This window comes from Oxyura jamaicensis, chromosome 4, assembly GCF_011077185.1.
Source record: "Oxyura jamaicensis isolate SHBP4307 breed ruddy duck chromosome 4, BPBGC_Ojam_1.0, whole genome shotgun sequence".
In the NCBI taxonomy this organism is placed as follows: domain Eukaryota; kingdom Metazoa; phylum Chordata; class Aves; order Anseriformes; family Anatidae; genus Oxyura; species Oxyura jamaicensis.
This window is the reverse complement of record NC_048896.1, coordinates 83,240-99,980: the sequence shown is the minus strand read 5'-3', so window position 1 is coordinate 99,980 and position 16,741 is coordinate 83,240. Positions and strand designations below refer to the sequence as shown.

At 41.3% G+C, this 16,741-nt stretch overlaps 1 protein-coding gene across 3 annotated transcripts; it reads left to right on the top strand.

Moving 5' to 3' along the window:
• The first annotated feature begins 3 nt into the window (after window positions 1–3).
• Window positions 4–16,741, top strand: LAS1L (LAS1 like ribosome biogenesis factor). Of its 3 annotated transcripts, XM_035325822.1 has the most exons (11): window positions 5–204; window positions 868–993; window positions 1,187–1,256; window positions 2,349–2,430; window positions 3,652–3,849; window positions 4,973–5,019; window positions 6,576–6,685; window positions 8,855–8,956; window positions 14,071–14,156; window positions 15,084–15,299; window positions 16,458–16,741. In XM_035325822.1, the coding sequence occupies exons 1-11, from the start codon at window positions 32–34 to the stop codon at window positions 16,595–16,597; spliced, it is 1,350 nt and encodes a 449-aa protein (XP_035181713.1). In that variant the 5' UTR covers window positions 5–31; the 3' UTR covers window positions 16,598–16,741. The 3 variants fall into 3 exon arrangements, with proteins under 3 accessions (XP_035181715.1, XP_035181713.1, XP_035181714.1); XM_035325823.1 differs by lacking the exon at window positions 8,855–8,956 and having other exon boundaries at window positions 10–204; window positions 16,458–16,734; XM_035325824.1 differs by lacking the exons at window positions 14,071–14,156; window positions 15,084–15,299; window positions 16,458–16,741 and adding an exon at window positions 9,682–9,797 and having other exon boundaries at window positions 4–204.

The following is a 16,741-nucleotide window of genomic DNA, read 5'->3' as shown; positions in this document are numbered from 1 at the left end:
GCCGGGTGGGGGGCGCGGGGCGCGCGGCGGCATGGCGGGCGGGCGGCCGTGGCTGTCAGGGCCCCACAGGCGGCTGAAGCCGCTGCGGACAGTGGTGGCGTGGAGGGGCAGGGCGGAGTGGGACCAAGTGATGGTGGGGCTGTACTGTGGGGACGGCCGGCTGCAGCAGGAGGCGCTGGATCGGGTCTCGGCCTGGAAGAGCCGGTACGGGCCGCGCGCCGGCGGGGAGCGGGAGCGGGGAGCGGCCCTGCGGGGCCGTCGCTGCCTCTCGGGCCGCCCCCTGCGGTTCCTGAAGCGGCCGTGCCGGCTGCGCGCCCCGGGCTGCTCCGGCACGGCCTGTCGGGGCCGCAGGGCCTGCCGCGGCGGCGTGCGCAACCGCGGGCGCCGCGTCCTTTCGGGGCCCCTTCTCTGGGCAGTCGCCTTCGGACACATGGATGGCGCCGGTAATAGGGCGGTGCCACAGGCGCCGGGGAAGGCAGGAGGAGCCCTGCGTGCTCGCAGCTTCCCGGTCTCGTTCTGCTCAGGACAGCGCACCGCTCTGAGCGTGTCCGGGGCCCCCACATCGTCTTACTCTGTGTTGCCTCTGCTGCACCATAAAGGAATCCGGTCCAGTTATAGCGACTCGTGCTGTATGAGTGACATGAGTGCTGATGTTTGGCATGTCAGTAGGTACTCATTCAACCTGCCAGGGAGCAGCCATGTAATCGCTGTTCCAAATAAAAGTCTTCTGGAAGAATCCTTACTGTCTTTCTGCATACCTCTTCATAGGCTTCTTCCTACCACAAAGCACAAAGTATTGTGAAGGCTACCCTTTTCGTAGGGGGAGTGTATTCTTGCGAGGCTACTCATCATTTCTTTAATTTCTAGGTATGGCCCCAAAATGCCTCTTGCAGTGGATTGTACTGCCGAACTGATTCGTTGCAAGGTTCTGGATTCATCTGGCAGACTGAGGTCACACGAGCTCATCCTGTCCTATGGTCTGGCCCTTGTAAGGTAGGACTCTGAAGGCCTCTGTCCTGCAAGGAAAAGAGAGATCTGGACAGAGAGCATTATTCAGCTGTCTCGTTTCACTTAAGGTCTCTGGGACTCCAGTGTTGTACGGTTCATGGGGGATTTGTCTTTGGGGTTCCAAGTTTCTTTGCAGCTTTTGATAAAGTTATTTATCTTTTCTGTAACCTGCATGCAGATTTGTCAACTTGATCACAGAAAGGAAGCAGAAAATGGTCAGCATTCCGCTGAGACAATTAGCCATAGAGGTAAATATTTAATAAAAGTTAACCAATAGCTTATGTATATACAGAGAGCATGTACGTTGGCTATTAATAACATTGGGAGGAGTTGTCAGGCTCATTCTTTCATAAGCAAAATAATGGATACAGATGCCTGTACTCTCCAACTGCAAAGCTTTGAAGATGCTTGATGTTCTTTAAAGTCACATTAGGAGTAACAAAGGCTGATGATGTTCACTGAAACATTTTGAATCCTGTGTGATTTAATCTTTAGATGCAAATAGTCCCACTTGACATATATGCCACCTGTTTTTATTACTGAGAGATGGAAAAAGAGCTAAGTCTATAGTTTATAAATTCAGTTATTTGAGAACCAAGATGATGCATTAAAAGCACTTAGTCATATTTGCAGACATTTTCATCTTGTCCTTCTCAGTTGTTTAAGGTGAGTTTCTGTTTGCAGGATGGAAGATTCAAGGTGTAGTAGTAACTTGAGTCCTTTTATTACCAGCTGCACTGAGCATCGTTTCTGGGTTTGAACAACAAATTTTGACAGGGATGAGCAGATAGTATTTGAGACTCCTAGATATGCAGCCTTGTCCAATGACTCTATATGGGAATGGATAATTTTTGTTTGTTTTTTAAGAAAGGTGCTGCTACTCACTTTTTAACACTGATCAAACCTGCAAATAGAGACCTTTAATAATTAAAGTCAGTTATCCATGGGAAAAATACAAATACAACGTACAGTATGATTTGAGTATTTTGTATATTATGATATCTTCGTTACAAACTGTCATCCAGAATGTTTCATCAGTTTAAATACAGTTTAGCTGGTTGATACATCATTAAGATACACATAGTGCCTCTGACTGAAAAGACAGTTGTCGTTGCAAGAGAAGTTGAAAAACTTAAACTGCAAAATCCGGAGTTTGTATGGATGCTAGGCCCAAGGAGGACCGGGGTCAGAGAGGAGGGTTCTCAGCCCACCCTTGAAAGGGGGAAGCTGGAGAAGTTGTTCCCATTTAGGAAGAGGTTGTCTGCAGCCTTGCAGAGCTGTGTACGGTTGGGCCCAATGCTGTGGGAGTTGTGTGGTGATGCCTGTAGCTGCTTTTGCAGGTGGATATCCCTATCTGGGTCGTGGATCTCCGCCATGAACTGACACACGGGAAGCTACCCCGCCTGGCTCTGTGCCGCAAGGGTGAGTGCCACTGTCGGATGGTGTGGGAAGGCCTTGCTTGCAGTGCACTCGGACAGCGGTGTCCCCTCAGGATGCATCACAATGGGTACAGAGCCCTGAGGGGAGCAGCCCTCTCTGCTGGGGCCCTGCTGAGCAGGCTGTGGGCTCATCCTCGGGAGAGTTGTGGTGTGAAACACCTGTGAGGGTGTGCCACAGCCTTGTGTGTGTAGCTGAAGCGTGCCAATTGAGGAGCATGCAGAAGAGGAGGGGAAACCAAGGCTGTGGAGGGGATGTTGCTCTTCACTCTCCCCTGCCTTCTGTTACTGGGAGAGGTGGGGCAGAATCCCAGTTTTTGGGAAGGGAAAAGTGCAACTGGATGTAGCCAATGTTAGGCTTTCAAAAAGGACTGGAGGTTCTCTAACTTTGTGGGAAGGAATGACCTTCCATTTGATGGGGCAGGTGTTCAGAGACTTTCTCCTTCCCCTGAAAAAAATACTGGAAACAGTAGTTCAGCCATATTGTTTCTTTACAGCACGTAAAGTTCACATCAGGGAAGGAGGTGAATGCTTTTCCTGATGGTTTAGATGTACCCGAGACTTAAAAAAATCAGTTTAGGGGGAGATGCAGTAGGTAACGCAACCCTGAATAAATGACCAGCAGTAGGTAACGCAACCCTGAATAAATGACCAGCTCATAGTCTATGAAGGAATTCCTGGGAATTTGGGGTTAAACACTGAGGAGCCAGAGAAATAACCTTCGGCAGGGTCCTAAATTGAACTTGGTAGCAAAATAGTGATGGGATAAAAGGGTTTTTCTTTCCATTCTATCTAAGGTATTCCTACTGTAGTCTGCACAAAAAAAAAATATTATTTTTGCTTTAGACATTGTGTTGATAATAGGGCTATAAAAGAATTGACTTGTTTTCTCATCAGAATGCCACTGATGGGACTTAGTTTCCGCTTAAATATGGTGTGGCTTGAGTAAGGAGTGTCCAATCTTTTTTGTTTCCAAAAAGGCAGTGGATAGGTGTTACCAGGGCTGCAATACTGGATTGTGTGGGTTCTTGTTTTGTTTTGTTTTTCTTAACTAACTCACCTTTTCATTAATAGAATTGTATGTGATTTCAGGGCTTGTTAATGGTGTTTCTTTTCACAATGCAAGTTAGCAATATGCCACCTGTGTTTTTTGTTAAATAGGAAAGTAAACCTCACTGAGAAGAGAGTGTTTTATGTTCTCTGTTAGGTTGTGATGTTGTGCTGGACTGGCTACGAAAGACATATTGGAGCCGTCAGTTGGGCAATAATTTGTGTGAAGAAAGTGAGGAGGAGGAGGAAGAGGAGGAGCATGAAGCAATGGAAGCAAACGCAGAATTGGACAATGACACATGGGAGGTTCAAACCCCACAGCATGAGGCCTGTCAGAAGCACAAGGAATTCCATGGTAGGTGTCCCTGGAACAATAGCAGATAAAAAGAATTAGATCTGTCCCATCCTAGCAAAACAGTGTCATCTTCAATCCCTGACAATGGATAAAGGTATACAGCTCACATTTTGGGATTGGTTTTTGGATCTTGATGGATTCTGGGGTAACTGACTTTTCTGACCTAAGTTCACTGAATTAGTCGCATAAAATCTTTTACTTGTATTGAATATTCAGTATCGTAATCAATAACAGCAGTGACACAGGGATGGTTTAAGACCAAGCATTGTGAAAGTTAATTCTAGTGTTGTGATGGCCATAATTTTGGGATTGAGATGGCTACTGAAAAAGTAGACTATGTTCCTTTTACAGCCCTCAAAACATTGTCAGTTCATAACTTGAGCAGGAGCAGAATAAAGGCAGTTCAGCTAGTTTCTATGTACTTAGCATGTAGACAGGAAATCACCAGCTGCCAGCAGTATGTTTTTTTTGTTGTTGTTTTTTTTTTTTTTTTTTTTTTTTTAAAAAAAAAAAAAGGTGACTCAACCAGAACATAAGCTGGTAAGACATAAAGTGCAAAAACAATGGCAGAAGTTTGGTAAACTGTTCCAGTGGTTGCTTTTTCATCACCAGAAGTCTATGAACCCAACAATCTTTAAAGCTCAAATCTACTGAGCTTTACTCAATAGCTCTATTGAGCTTTACTCAATAGATTTGATTGATGTACTGGAAGAAGCCTTCTAGTCTGTTTCAAGTGAGATTTTAGAGTAGCCTCTCTCAGGCTGAGAGAGTTGGGGTTGTTCAGCCGGGAGAAGAGAAATCTCAGGGAAGACCTTATAGTGGCCTATCTATGGATTTTTTTATTATTATTTTTTTTTTGAGCTGTCTGCATTTATCCAACTTGTCTTTGTCCACTACTAGTGATAAAATATTGAACCCCTAGTTCAACATCACTTGATAAGATTTACATTGCCAGAAAAGTCTGGAAGTTGCAGGAGTCTTCAGAGTATTGTCTGACTAACTAAGACAGAACTGCAGCTCACAGCTGCAGAGCTGCAGAACTAAGCAGCTTTCCTATACACAAGAAAACATTGTATAGTTGATCCATTTCCTGTTTAAACTATATATTTATACTTACTTCTAGAAAAAGTCAGAGATGTGCTGATATCCTACAAAGATGAGCAATTTCGGGTAAGTATAGTCTGACCCGCTTTTCCCTTTGCTCAGACAGAATTCTGTTTTACAGGTGCTATTTCATAGAATCATAGAATATCCTTGAGTTGGAAGGGACCCCCATTAAGATCATTGAGTCCAACTTCTGGATTATGTCCAAGTTATGTCCAATGTTCATCACTTTAAATTGCATTTAGAAGAATTTACAATGTTGGTAGGTACGTTGTTGACAGAATACAAACATCAGCAAGAAAAAAGTGTTAATTCCTCTAAAGGATAAATACAAGGCCTGAAATCACTGAAGAAATAACTTTAGCTTTCAATTGATTTCTCACCTACTTTTTGATTACTTGAGTGTAGGATTCTGATGGGATCCTAGTGGTTGCATTATTCAGCCACCCCTCCCCCACCAGTTGTTTTGTCTTTAAAGCTTTTCGAATATTCCATCTACACACTGTCAAGTCAGAATGGAGAGTGTTATATTTGTTTGCAGTTTGAGTGTGCTTTAAAGCAACTGTTCATAGCCAAACACCTGTTAGATGTACGATTCTTTTCCTTGCCTTCTGGAAAAATATGGGGAGCTATGAGGGAATTCTTTTCAATCTGTGTAGCTCTTTGGTGTGGAGGGTTTGTCTTTTCATTCATGCTTCCTTATTGCAAAGACATTTAATAAAGTATAATAATATAGCATAGTTAACAGCAAAATGACTAGGCATGTATTGGGCCTCTCCTGTCATCTTAGAGGAAAAAGTGAGAATTTAATTACTGTTCCTGAGCAGAAAAACTAATTACTATTTCCATAAATTCAAGGGTGTTTTTTATTTTGGATTTGTATTTTTTGGTCATTTTCCCAGGATTACTTTGTTTTGAGGGTAATGCAAAGTAGGGGAGTAGGAAGAAAGATTGTGTAGAAGGAGAAAGGCTGGGCTTTGCTTTATTCTTAAAACTGCAAATGATAAAAGTTCCTGCATTCTTCCCATACTAGCTTTTCTTTCTTCATTCTTTCCACAGTTCTGGGTAGGTTAGGACATTTATAGGAAAAACACAATTGTAATAAAAATTAAGTTTGTTTTCATCCCCTGGCAATCATAGGACCATTTAATGACTAAGGCTTAATGAAGTCATTCTATCTGCAGTCTAGGGGTTTATATATGCCAGTCTCTCTATCCCATTAACAGCTGTTAATGAAACCACAATACCCTAAGACAAACTCAGTTTGAACCAAGTAATCTTGATTTCTAGGCCGCTGCTTTATTCTCTAATCTATATTCATTTATTAGATTCAGACAGATAGCCTTCCTTTTATACTGCTACTGCATTATATTCAAGGATGTAGTATGTTGCTTAATTTTAGACTCCTTGGTGCTACCACCTTTCTAATGCAGTTTTTTTTCTGAGTATGACATGACTTATATTAATTTTTAATATACCCCTAGGAAAGGGAACTTTGTGAGTCTTTTTCAAGTGCTCTTTATGAAGTACATGTCACATGGGCATCTGGTTTTCATAGCAGTATCTTTCTGTTGACCATTGGAGTATATTTTCTGTTAACACTTGGTTTTTTCTTCATTCAGGTTATGCAGACAGTCCAGTCCATTGCGAAGTCTCGAGAATTGTGGTCTAATTCTTCTTCAGAGGTGGACTGGATTTTGGCTCAGATCAAAGACTTGATGCAAGAGAACAGGTACATCTCTGATAAGGAACTGAGGTGAAAGGCACAGTGCAGAGCTGAGCCTGTACACTTGTTGCACTACCTTTTCACTGTGTGTTGTTTAGCTGATCCTGGAAAAGGCAATTGGTTGATTTCCTCAACATCTTTGAGCACTGAGTTGTTAATCTCTGTTAATGAATAATGTTTCTCATGCCAGATGGTCTTGCAAGTGTGGGGTGCTGTCTCTGTTTTTACTGTGCTGACCCTCAGGCATGTGAACATCTTCAGTGTCTTCAAAAGCTCTCCCAAGGACTTTGGATAGACTTTGATTTCACAGTAACCTTTAGAATTTTTCAAAATTGTAGGGTGATAGTTGGCCTCTTCTATATTTTATGTCCTTCTGCTACTACAGGGCCTATTGGGCCCAGCGTGCTGACACTTTATTATTGCTGTAAAAATTTTCACAAAGACCCTGACCCACTCTGACAAACATAATCAGTGTAACTCTAGAGGGGAGGGACAATCAAATTATAAACTTAAACCGTATCTTGGGATGTTCTGAATATAAATATATATATGTGTCATGCAAGCTGCCAGTTAGCTTAAGAGGTTATCAGATCTTATGCCAAAACAAAACACTGAGAAAGACACTTGCACCTTGGCCATCAGTGGCTGAGCATGGACAAATGAGCAAGAAGCATGAAGTTTCTATATCGAGAAGCATAACTTATTAAACATGGGAGTTCTATAACACTTAAATTGTTGCTAGAAGGTTGGAAGGTATTGGTGGAAGCAAGCACTTGCACCTATTTCTGATTCTGATACCCTTTCTCTAAGCATCCTTTCTGTTGGCCACTCTCAGGACACTGATGGACTAAAGTCTGGCCCAGTGGAGCTGCTTTTATATATAAAAAGATATTTGAGCCTGGCATCAGTTACATGATAGAGAGGAAACAAATTGCCACAGTACAAAACAAGAATTGTGAAAGGTCTGAGTGAGACCAAGAGACTTCAATCTTGCGTGAAATGGGTTTGGTGGGGTATGTTCAAGCAAGGGGTGTAATGTCTTGGTAAGAGTTAAAAGATCTTAGACCCTTTTCATATAGTGAAACTGAAGTTGTAAAGATCTTAAGGTAGTCATGTAGTTGGGGTCTTTCCACTGTTGCCTTGCTGGCATGCTCTCCTATTAGTTTGTCTGCAAGACTTAATTGTCATGACAGTACTGTCCTATAAGTATGTGATCAAGGCAAGTAGTTAATTTGGAAAATGCCATGCTTTTGATTCACTTGCTGTGCCCTTTTTTCTCAAAAACATGCTTTTGGTATCCTGTGAAAGTGCATTGAATCACATCCTAGCAGTTCTGGTCATTAACTTTGTATGAACCACTTCTTGCAGCAGCTCTTGCTATTTGTCCCATGCAGCTGCACAAGCTGTATTCAGCCCTGATTGTGTGGATTTCCAAAAGAATCAAGAATGTGTTTCAGCTATCAAATTAAATCTTCCCCCAGAATACTCAGAATCTAGATGCTTTTGACTCCATTTGTGGTCTTTGAGGCACCTGTGCTTCCCAGTAGCCCTAATTTAGCTGTGAAATACCATGTGCTAGGAGATGAAGAGAGGAGTTGTGGTAGCTTCATTTTTGAAACCCTTGGAACCGATGTGATATATGAGGCTACAAGCACTTGCAATACCCAGCCAGTTTCCAGGGCTCTCCAATGCTTGTTCTTTACTACCTGCACAGCCAAACCGTGCTAACGTTTTTCCCTTTAAGTAAGTTCAAGTTCCTATGTCAAGTACCTCACGCTACATCTTGCTGTGAATTTCACAAGTGATTCTCAGAACTCTTTAGGCTGAATTCACCGTCTCATCTGTTCTTAAACTGTTAGAATGGACAGCTAGTGAATGGGGTGTGATACTGAGGCAGGGCTATTGATTAAAACTTCACTAGTGGCTGGGCACTATCGGGAGGGCAGGATGAGGGGAAGCTGCTTTTGAGTTTGTTCAGTGAAAGGATAATGGCATATGTGAGTATTATGACATAAGATCCTAATAGGGAAATACCGTTCACCCCAAATGTGTAGTAAAAAGAGGAAATTCTCTTTGGAAAGACTCGGAGTATTTCTCTTTGGAAATACTAACTTTAATAAAAAACACCACCACCACCACCAAGCTTATATCAATAGCCAATTTTCTTATTTGCAGTAGACTGAGTATCTCTAGAGCGTTTTCTAACTCTTTAGATACTGGTAGCAGTCTGACTGGAGGTGGTGCTTGTGTACAGCATCAACAGTTATCACAACTTGGGTAAGTAGCTTCTCTGCTGATAAGGTTGGTTGTACTTTCCCCTCACCTCTGAAGGGTGCTCTCGAGCAAATAGCAAATACTCTGAGAGCAGTATGGCAGGAGGATCCCATGTTAGCCTGCTTGTGCAAGAGTTTGTTTTCCTGTGATTAGCGTGGCACCTCTGAAACAATTTAACAGTCTTGAATTCAAGTGCGGCTTTAAGCTGTTTGAATCTACTTCTGTGGACTTCTATTCAGGGTGATGTAACTAGAATATATATATATAGCAGCCTTTTTTGCATGACTGTACAAAATATTCTGGTCTGGCAGATGTAGAGAAGACTTGAAAAATAATCATCCCAACCCCAGCTGCACCTCTAGCTTGGAAGGAATATGTGCATTGTCATGTGCTGATGAGCAGCTTCTGTTTATATGCTCCAAAAGTGCACGCACATAAATCTATTCTTCTGGAAAGCTGTTGCTCATGCTGAGTAGTTAAGATACCTCAGTGTTGCTATTGCGATGGGTAGGCCTGTGTCTTTCCATGTTGGTGGGTAAGATGGAAGGGTTAGATTTTTCATCCTTAAAAAAGACCTACTTGTGGAAATATTTGGGATAGCTGTAAATTATAAACGAAACATTTAATTACTATACAATGTGTTGTGAATTTCACTACTTTGCATTAATTTCTTTAGAAGTTAAAGTGACAGTAGGATTAAATTGCTTTTACATCCTTCTTGTCTTCAGGTGAATGTGATAGCATGGATTACAGGGCAGCAGTAAATTGTTGTGCTTAGGAGAAGATGCGTCCAAAAATAAAGCAGTTAGAAAGTTTGTCATCTGCTTGTGAAAATCTTAGAATTAAGTTGTTGAGGCATAGCTATTTTCCACTGACTGTTCTTATACCAAAGACTTACTTTGTCCATTCTCAATCTCTGTTTTCGCTTCAAGTAGGCCTGGTGCTTCCATGCTTCACCTTATGTAAGCTTTTTTTATGCCTACTTCTCCCATTTTAATTTTACAAGCTGAAAATTATTTGCATGAATTTATTATTTTTTTCCCCACAATGAGAGTGTGCACCTGTTATATAGTAAAGACTACATCTTGTAATGCAGTGAGATTGCTACCTCAATTAGGCTTTTAAAAATACATGTAAATGGGCAGTGTGTCAAAACTGAGCTTGCATGGGAGAGTGGAGGGTGGATCCTGCTAACTGCTTGTCTCTTGCCATCTTGGCAGCCTGCTGTTGGAACTATGATGACTTATTCAGGAAGTTTTGGAATTTCTTTCATGCAGCCGGGTTATTCTCTCAAAAACACAGCTTGCAACGTTCTCCTGTCTGGATGCTTATGGGAGAATCTTTATATGATATGACTGTTTGTTTTGCAACATGCATGTGCTTTAATAAAGAAGCCAGTGCCAAGCCGTATGCTGGTTCACATTAGAAAATTGCTTGAATGGTACTCTTTCGCTTGAGAGAGAAACTGATTTTTTGAATAATCTGCATTTTCTAATGAAGACCTCACCTGTTGGAAGAGTTGCACTGTGCTACATATTTCAGAGTAATATGTTCAAAGGCCACATTGCATCTGAACAAACCATTTATATGCTACACTAGCTTATACAAAGATGTCATTACCAAGAAGTGCTAAATCCCAGTAAGAACAAGTTGAGCTTGTTGAACATGACATACAATCAGACATATCACAAGTACATTCCTCCTATGGAGGGCAAGACAGAGGCTGAATGGAAGCCTTAGAATGGTAGATCAAACTCCAGGATTTGTCACTCACTCCCCTCCTTCATCCCTGAGCACCTACTTCACCTCATGCTATTTTATTCTAGCATCCAGCTGCAACTTTTAAAGAACACAAGCTGTTATATTTATAGTTAATGGAAGGCTGTTCCTATATCCATTGTTTTAACCACCTACCCATTTTCTGTAAGAGCCTGGAATGATTAAAAGTAGTTCCCAGAAAGGATTCATACATGTGCCTTCTGCTTATTAATCATAGCATGTTAACTATATTGAAAATGAGACCCTATCACACTGGTTTCATATTGCAACATAAATACAATATTATGTCATGGGGTTTTTCTTAAGTGCAGATTCATCTTACTCGAGAGGAAATTCTCCATTAAATGTTCTTACAGGAATGGTCACAGATTCACTTGGCCCTTCTGAAGCTGAATTAAAGCTCTGCTTCTGTAGAGCCCTTTGCTACCAGTCACTTCTTCATTTTTTGCCACATGATGTTTTTGTTTGAGATGAATAGTTTTATGCTACCAAAGCAACAATGAGTGGGCAAGTGCTTATAATCAAGTCACTTCTTACTTAATAAAAAAGAAACTCCACAAGCTCTCAGCATGTGTTTCTGTGTATATTTTTATATAAATGAGCACAGTGGTTTTTAGAAGTTATTTATGAATACTGTTGTGGTAATTGCATCTGCTTTGCTTCAACTCTGCACTGAAACGCTGCAGCTGTCTTATTCGTTCTGTCACACAGAGTCTGTCATGTGTCACGAATACAGCTGGGTTTGTGGTTCCTCAGTGGCGTCTGTGAAGACAGAGTTTTCTGGAGAACTGACTGATGGTGCTTTCATTTTTAGCTGAAGATAAGAGTTTTTCCAGCAGTCTAGTATTTCTGAAGATGTTTGAATTAAAAACCCTGAGAGCTTTTTGCTTTCATTTAAGAGAGATTTTTTTTTTTTCTTTTGATCTTTCACTCATGGGAAATAGACTAGCTGGGGAAGGCGGAAGGCTGATGTGGAATGTATTGACAATTTTGTGACTTCATTAGGTTTGGAGACATGGATTATGGACTCGGGGATAACAGAGTTTATGAGTTCTCTTGAATATGTCAAGTGACCTATGAAAGTAGTTTTCTAATTTAGAATACCTATGCATTTGTGGATAAAACCTTTTGTTTTCACTATCAACATATCCTGTAATTTGTACTGTTCAGAGGGCAAAAGATTCCTTTAACACTAAAGCGCCATGAGCTAACTGCAAAGAATCCTCTGCTGTCTGCTTCAGAGGACTTACACAGTGGACCTTTCTTAGTCGTGTTCTTCTACTTAGATGGCTCTCAACTGAAGCTACTGTCTGCATGGGTATAGCCTTAAATAGTCGATGATGAGCTTTACTGCATGTAGGAATAACGATAATTATTCTGGAACAGTTTCTAGAAAAGAGAAGGATTAATTCTTGATTTTGTTCTCAGAAACAAATTACATTCTGCTGCCTGGCTTCTGATCTCCCAGCACATTATCTACTACTGACAAAGTGGTGTGGTGTGTGTGTTTTCTTCTACTCTCAGAGCTTTTCAGTTTCTGTTTGTACCTATAAAAACATACATCAGATCTGAGTCATACCTGCATGTTTAGATTTGGAAATAATCCCTTTTGGAGAAGACAAATTTTCTCACCCATTCTATACCAAAATATGCCATGTTTTACATGGGTACTACCATTCCAAATCCAATGATGGTCATGGCTTAAGCAGTTGTTTCTGTAGAATTTGTTCAGTGCCTGAAAATGGCCATGGTGGTTTTTATTCTGAGAAGTGTTTATTTTAGCACCATATCTTTGCTTGGATAGAAGAGCTCATGGATAGAAGATGGAATCATGAATTGAATAACTCAAGCACATGGCTGTATATGGAGGCAGTGGGAATTTTGCTTTTGTCCATTTTGTTGTGTTTTACTTTCAAGCGTCAGTTCAGCTTACCTGGGTGGGTGCCCTCAGTTTCCTCTTGTATTAAGCCAACCTAGTAGCAGATGGGTCCTTTATAGAATCATAGAATCACAGAATCATAGAATATCCTGAGTTGGAAGGGACCCATAAGGATCAAGTCCAACTCCTGGCACTGCACAGGTCTGCCCAAAAGTTTAGACCACGTGACTAAGTGCACAGCCCAATTGCTTCTTAAATTCAGACAGGCTTGGTGCAGTGACTACTTCACTGGGGAGCCTGTTCCAGCATGCAACCACCCTCTCGGTGAAGAACCTCCTCCTGATGTCTAGTCTAAACTTCCCCTCCCTCAGCTTAACATCATTCCCATGGGTCCTATCACTGGTGATAACGGAGAATAGATCACCTGCCTCTCCACTCCCCCTCGTGAGGAAGTTGTAGACTGCGATGAGGTCTCCCCTCAGCCTCTTCTCCAGGCTGAACAAGCCCAGTGACCTCAGCCGCTCCTCATATGTCTTCCCCTCTAGGCCCTTCACCATCTTCATCGCCATCCTCTGAACACTCTCCAACAGTTGAATGTCCTTTTTGTACTGTGGTGCCCAGAACTGCACACAGTACTCGAGGTGAGGCTGCACCAGCGCAGAGTAGAGCAGGACGATCACTTCCCTCGACTGACTAGCAATGCCGTACTTGATGCATCCCAGGATACAGTTGGCCCTCCTGGCTGCCGGGGCACACTGCTGGCTCATATTCAACTTGCTGTCCACCACAACCCCCGGATCCCTCTCTGTGGGGTAGCTCTCCAGTGTCTTGTCACCCAGTCTTTGGCTGGAGAATTCAGTTCAGATTAACTGTAGTCCAAAGAATAACTGTATTGGCAGGAAACATTCAAAAAAGAGCTGTAGTTGCCATAGGTAAGAATAACGTTGACCCTACTGTAGCGAATCTGCTGAACAGAATAGGGTGTTGTGTGAATAGGGTGTTAAGAAGTGCCCTGCCGGCAAACCAGCAGGGTTGGTTTTTCCACTTAAATTTAATCTAGCTCTTTGGTCCTCGGTCCTTGGATCTTGGCTGATCTGCTGGCAGGCAACTTGAATCATACTTAAAATTATAGGTATTTCAGTATGATAAATGGTTTATGAGAAACATTCCTGTGCTATTTTTAAAATACCAGTGGCAGATATTTCCCTCTGCACCTCACGCAGAAGTGTTTTCTTCAGGGTTCTGGTTCCACTCCACTTGGTGTAGTTGCAAATTCATTCCAAGTCTAATTGGGATGTATGCAGCCCAAAACTGGCGTAAGGTTTTAGTGCCTTACAACAAGCCATATCACCTCCACACAGCTCTAGTTGGCTCACAAACATGTTTCAGAACTAGTGTAAGTTGTGTTTTGATATGTTTGGGACTAAGTGGCATTAATAAGGTTCTGTGATTGCTCTAGGGAGACAGTGGCTGAAGTTCTTCTCAGTGATGGTTTTCTCATCCCAACAGTCGATTGTCTGAAGATGTTAAATATCAAGTATGAAGGTTAGTGTTTTGGGTACCACATAGCTTACATCAAAAGTGCATAGCCAATGTTATGTCCAGTTTTGTTCTTTTTTTCCTCATTATATTAAAATCTCTAATTCTTTGCATAATTTATTTTATTTGTCTGGGTCCATAAACATTCTACTGCTCCCTAGAGCCTGTTATGGACATGCTTAGTTATTGCTTTTGTATAAATCTTTTACCATGGAAGTATAGCTCTTCCACACTGAATGCTACTTGGCCAAAATGTCTTTCAAATCTTGCATCTCTGCCCATATCCATAATTGTTACTGAGTTAATGAACTCTCTCTAGTTTCTTTTCCACAATGAAGATATCAAACAAATGTAAGTGGTGGCTTTTTGAGCCCTAGTCACTAGTTGCATCTTAATTCCATGCTGCTGACCACTTGTGCATGGATTTTCTGCAAGAGAATTAGTTAGGTAGAGACAATGAAAAGTAACTGTTTATCTACCTGAGAGCATTTAGGAAAAATAGCTAAACAACTTTCCAAGAATGATCCTCAAATTTCTGTGGATATATTACAGTTGTGAAGTTTTAGAAGCTTTTTGATTCTGTGTTGCTTTGCTCAATGTGCTTTCCCTTTGCAAGAGAAAGATACGGAATAGCTCTTCGTTATGTGTAAAATAAACTAAAACTGGCACGGAATTAGTAAAGCAGAGTGAGGTTTTCCTGTGGTTTACTATGTGATTAGATGTAGGCATTGTATTTTTTGCTTTCATTGGAATATTGTATTTATTGTTGATTTGCTGCTTATCTTAATTTCCTAACCTAAGAAAATAATAACTCCACATTCAAGGGTGATCACAGAAAAAAGCAAAACCAGTGATCACAAGCAGCACACCAGTGGTTCACAAAAAAAATATATAACAGTGATTTTTGGCTTCTCTTTTTCCTAATTATTGCAGCAAATAAAGAGGTATGGCAATTCAGAATTCCTCAGACATTTTACTGCTTCTGGCAGCCCTTGCTGACAGGCCTCCTTTCCCGAAGTTTTACACAGACCCTAATAGACAAAATGTTTATGAAGTTAAAGGAATGTTCTGACTCTTCAGAACTCCGTCCTCAGTTCCTGATCAACTGGATTTCTGAGATGCTGACTAGCATTGCCAGAGTTAACAGTGGTGAGTGTGTAATTTCTGTGTGGAAAAAAAAGAGTAGGAGTCTCTCCCCTACCATTGCAGGAATGGGGAGGGTGGTGGGTACTTTAGATTTTTAGTGCGATAACATGATTAGTACATTTTGTCATGTTAACTTAGAGCTTTCATCATGGTGTTTCTTACACTTTTTAGCCTGCAGCTTATGTATGTTATGCATTTCTTAGCAACATTTTGAAATTGCTATTTCTTTGGCAACTTGCTGTGGCTTCCTCAAGATAGAAAAAGTTAATCTGTCCCATGTAAGATCAGTCTAGTACTTTCAGGAAATAACAGTAGCAGAAAACAAATAAACATGTTATGTGAAAATTGTTATGAGTTCCTTGTTCCCAGTTCCTTCCTCATTTAACATAAGCCTAGCTTTACAATATATTTATGTAGTCTTTCTGTCCTCCTTCAGTCCCATCCCTGGATTTGTCATGCCTTCTAAACTTACACAAAAGTAAATTTAATATTTTGTTTTCTGTGCCTAACTCCTTAGAACTGTTTAAATTGGTAAACTGTATGTTTAACCCCAGAGAGTGGCACAGAAGAGCTTTGATTATTTGAAGTGTGTCATAGGAATTCTGTTAACAGGACTTTTATACCTGTGAATGTAGTATATACCTGAAGGAGATTTCCAGCTGGTTAATTTTGCTACCTTCTCTGCTGGTCTGGCTAGATTTTACCATTAGCTGTGGTAATTGGAGGTCCATGTTAGATGCTTTCAGTCAACTCTGAGCATGTCTGTTACGTACCAAGATCCCTGAGCATTAGCAGTCCCCAGCTGTTAATTCTGCTTACTGCAGAGCTATCTGGAATGATCTCAGATCCCAGAAACAGTATAATGCATTTACTAGAGACAATACCGTATAAACACAGCCCTGTGGCTTTCCTGTATGGGATGCACAGAACAAGCTTGGGAAACTCTGCATCTCACTGTTGTCATATCTTGTGAAGCTAATTTAGCTGTCAGTGCATTGGCAAGTCCCTTTTAATGAGCTTGTCATATTTAGTCAGTATATCTGGTCTTGGACTTTGGAATGCCAGCTTGTATAAGGATAAAAGCTCCAGTAAAAATGCAAAGGGATGAAGTGTATACTTTTATGAGTTCTGAGCACCTTGTTTTTGTTATCTTCTTTGAAGGGAAGAAAAGACGCCGCTGTAACAAACGGGTGTATGTGAAGGAGCTGTTCCTCCAAAAAGTTCCTTTGCAGTGGATAAGACTAACTGAAAATTGCTTGGAAGCTCCCTGCTGGGCAACTCCACACCTTCTTCAGCTGTAAGTTTGATCCTGTGACCTAGAAAAAGGACAGTGAACAATGTTCTCTAACAGCTTTGGCAGCTTCCCTGCGATATGCTGAGTTATGGCTATGTTCCTTTCCCTTCCTTTGCATCTAGTAGAAATTATGGCAGGTGTGTACTTGGAG

What these genes read in the sequence shown, in the direction of transcription:
- LAS1L (XM_035325822.1), top strand. Translation starts at nt 32, where the DNA reads ATGGCGGGCGGGCGGCCGTGGCTGTCAGGGCCCCACAGGCGGCTGAAG. An exon ending in TATGGTCTGGCCCTTGTAAG is followed by an intron (nt 994 to 1,186) that starts GTAGGACTCTGA and finishes ACCTGCATGCAG; the next exon opens with ATTTGTCAACTTGATCACAG. An exon ending in GAAGCACAAGGAATTCCATG is followed by an intron (nt 3,850 to 4,972) that starts GTAGGTGTCCCT and finishes ACTTACTTCTAG; the next exon opens with AAAAAGTCAGAGATGTGCTG.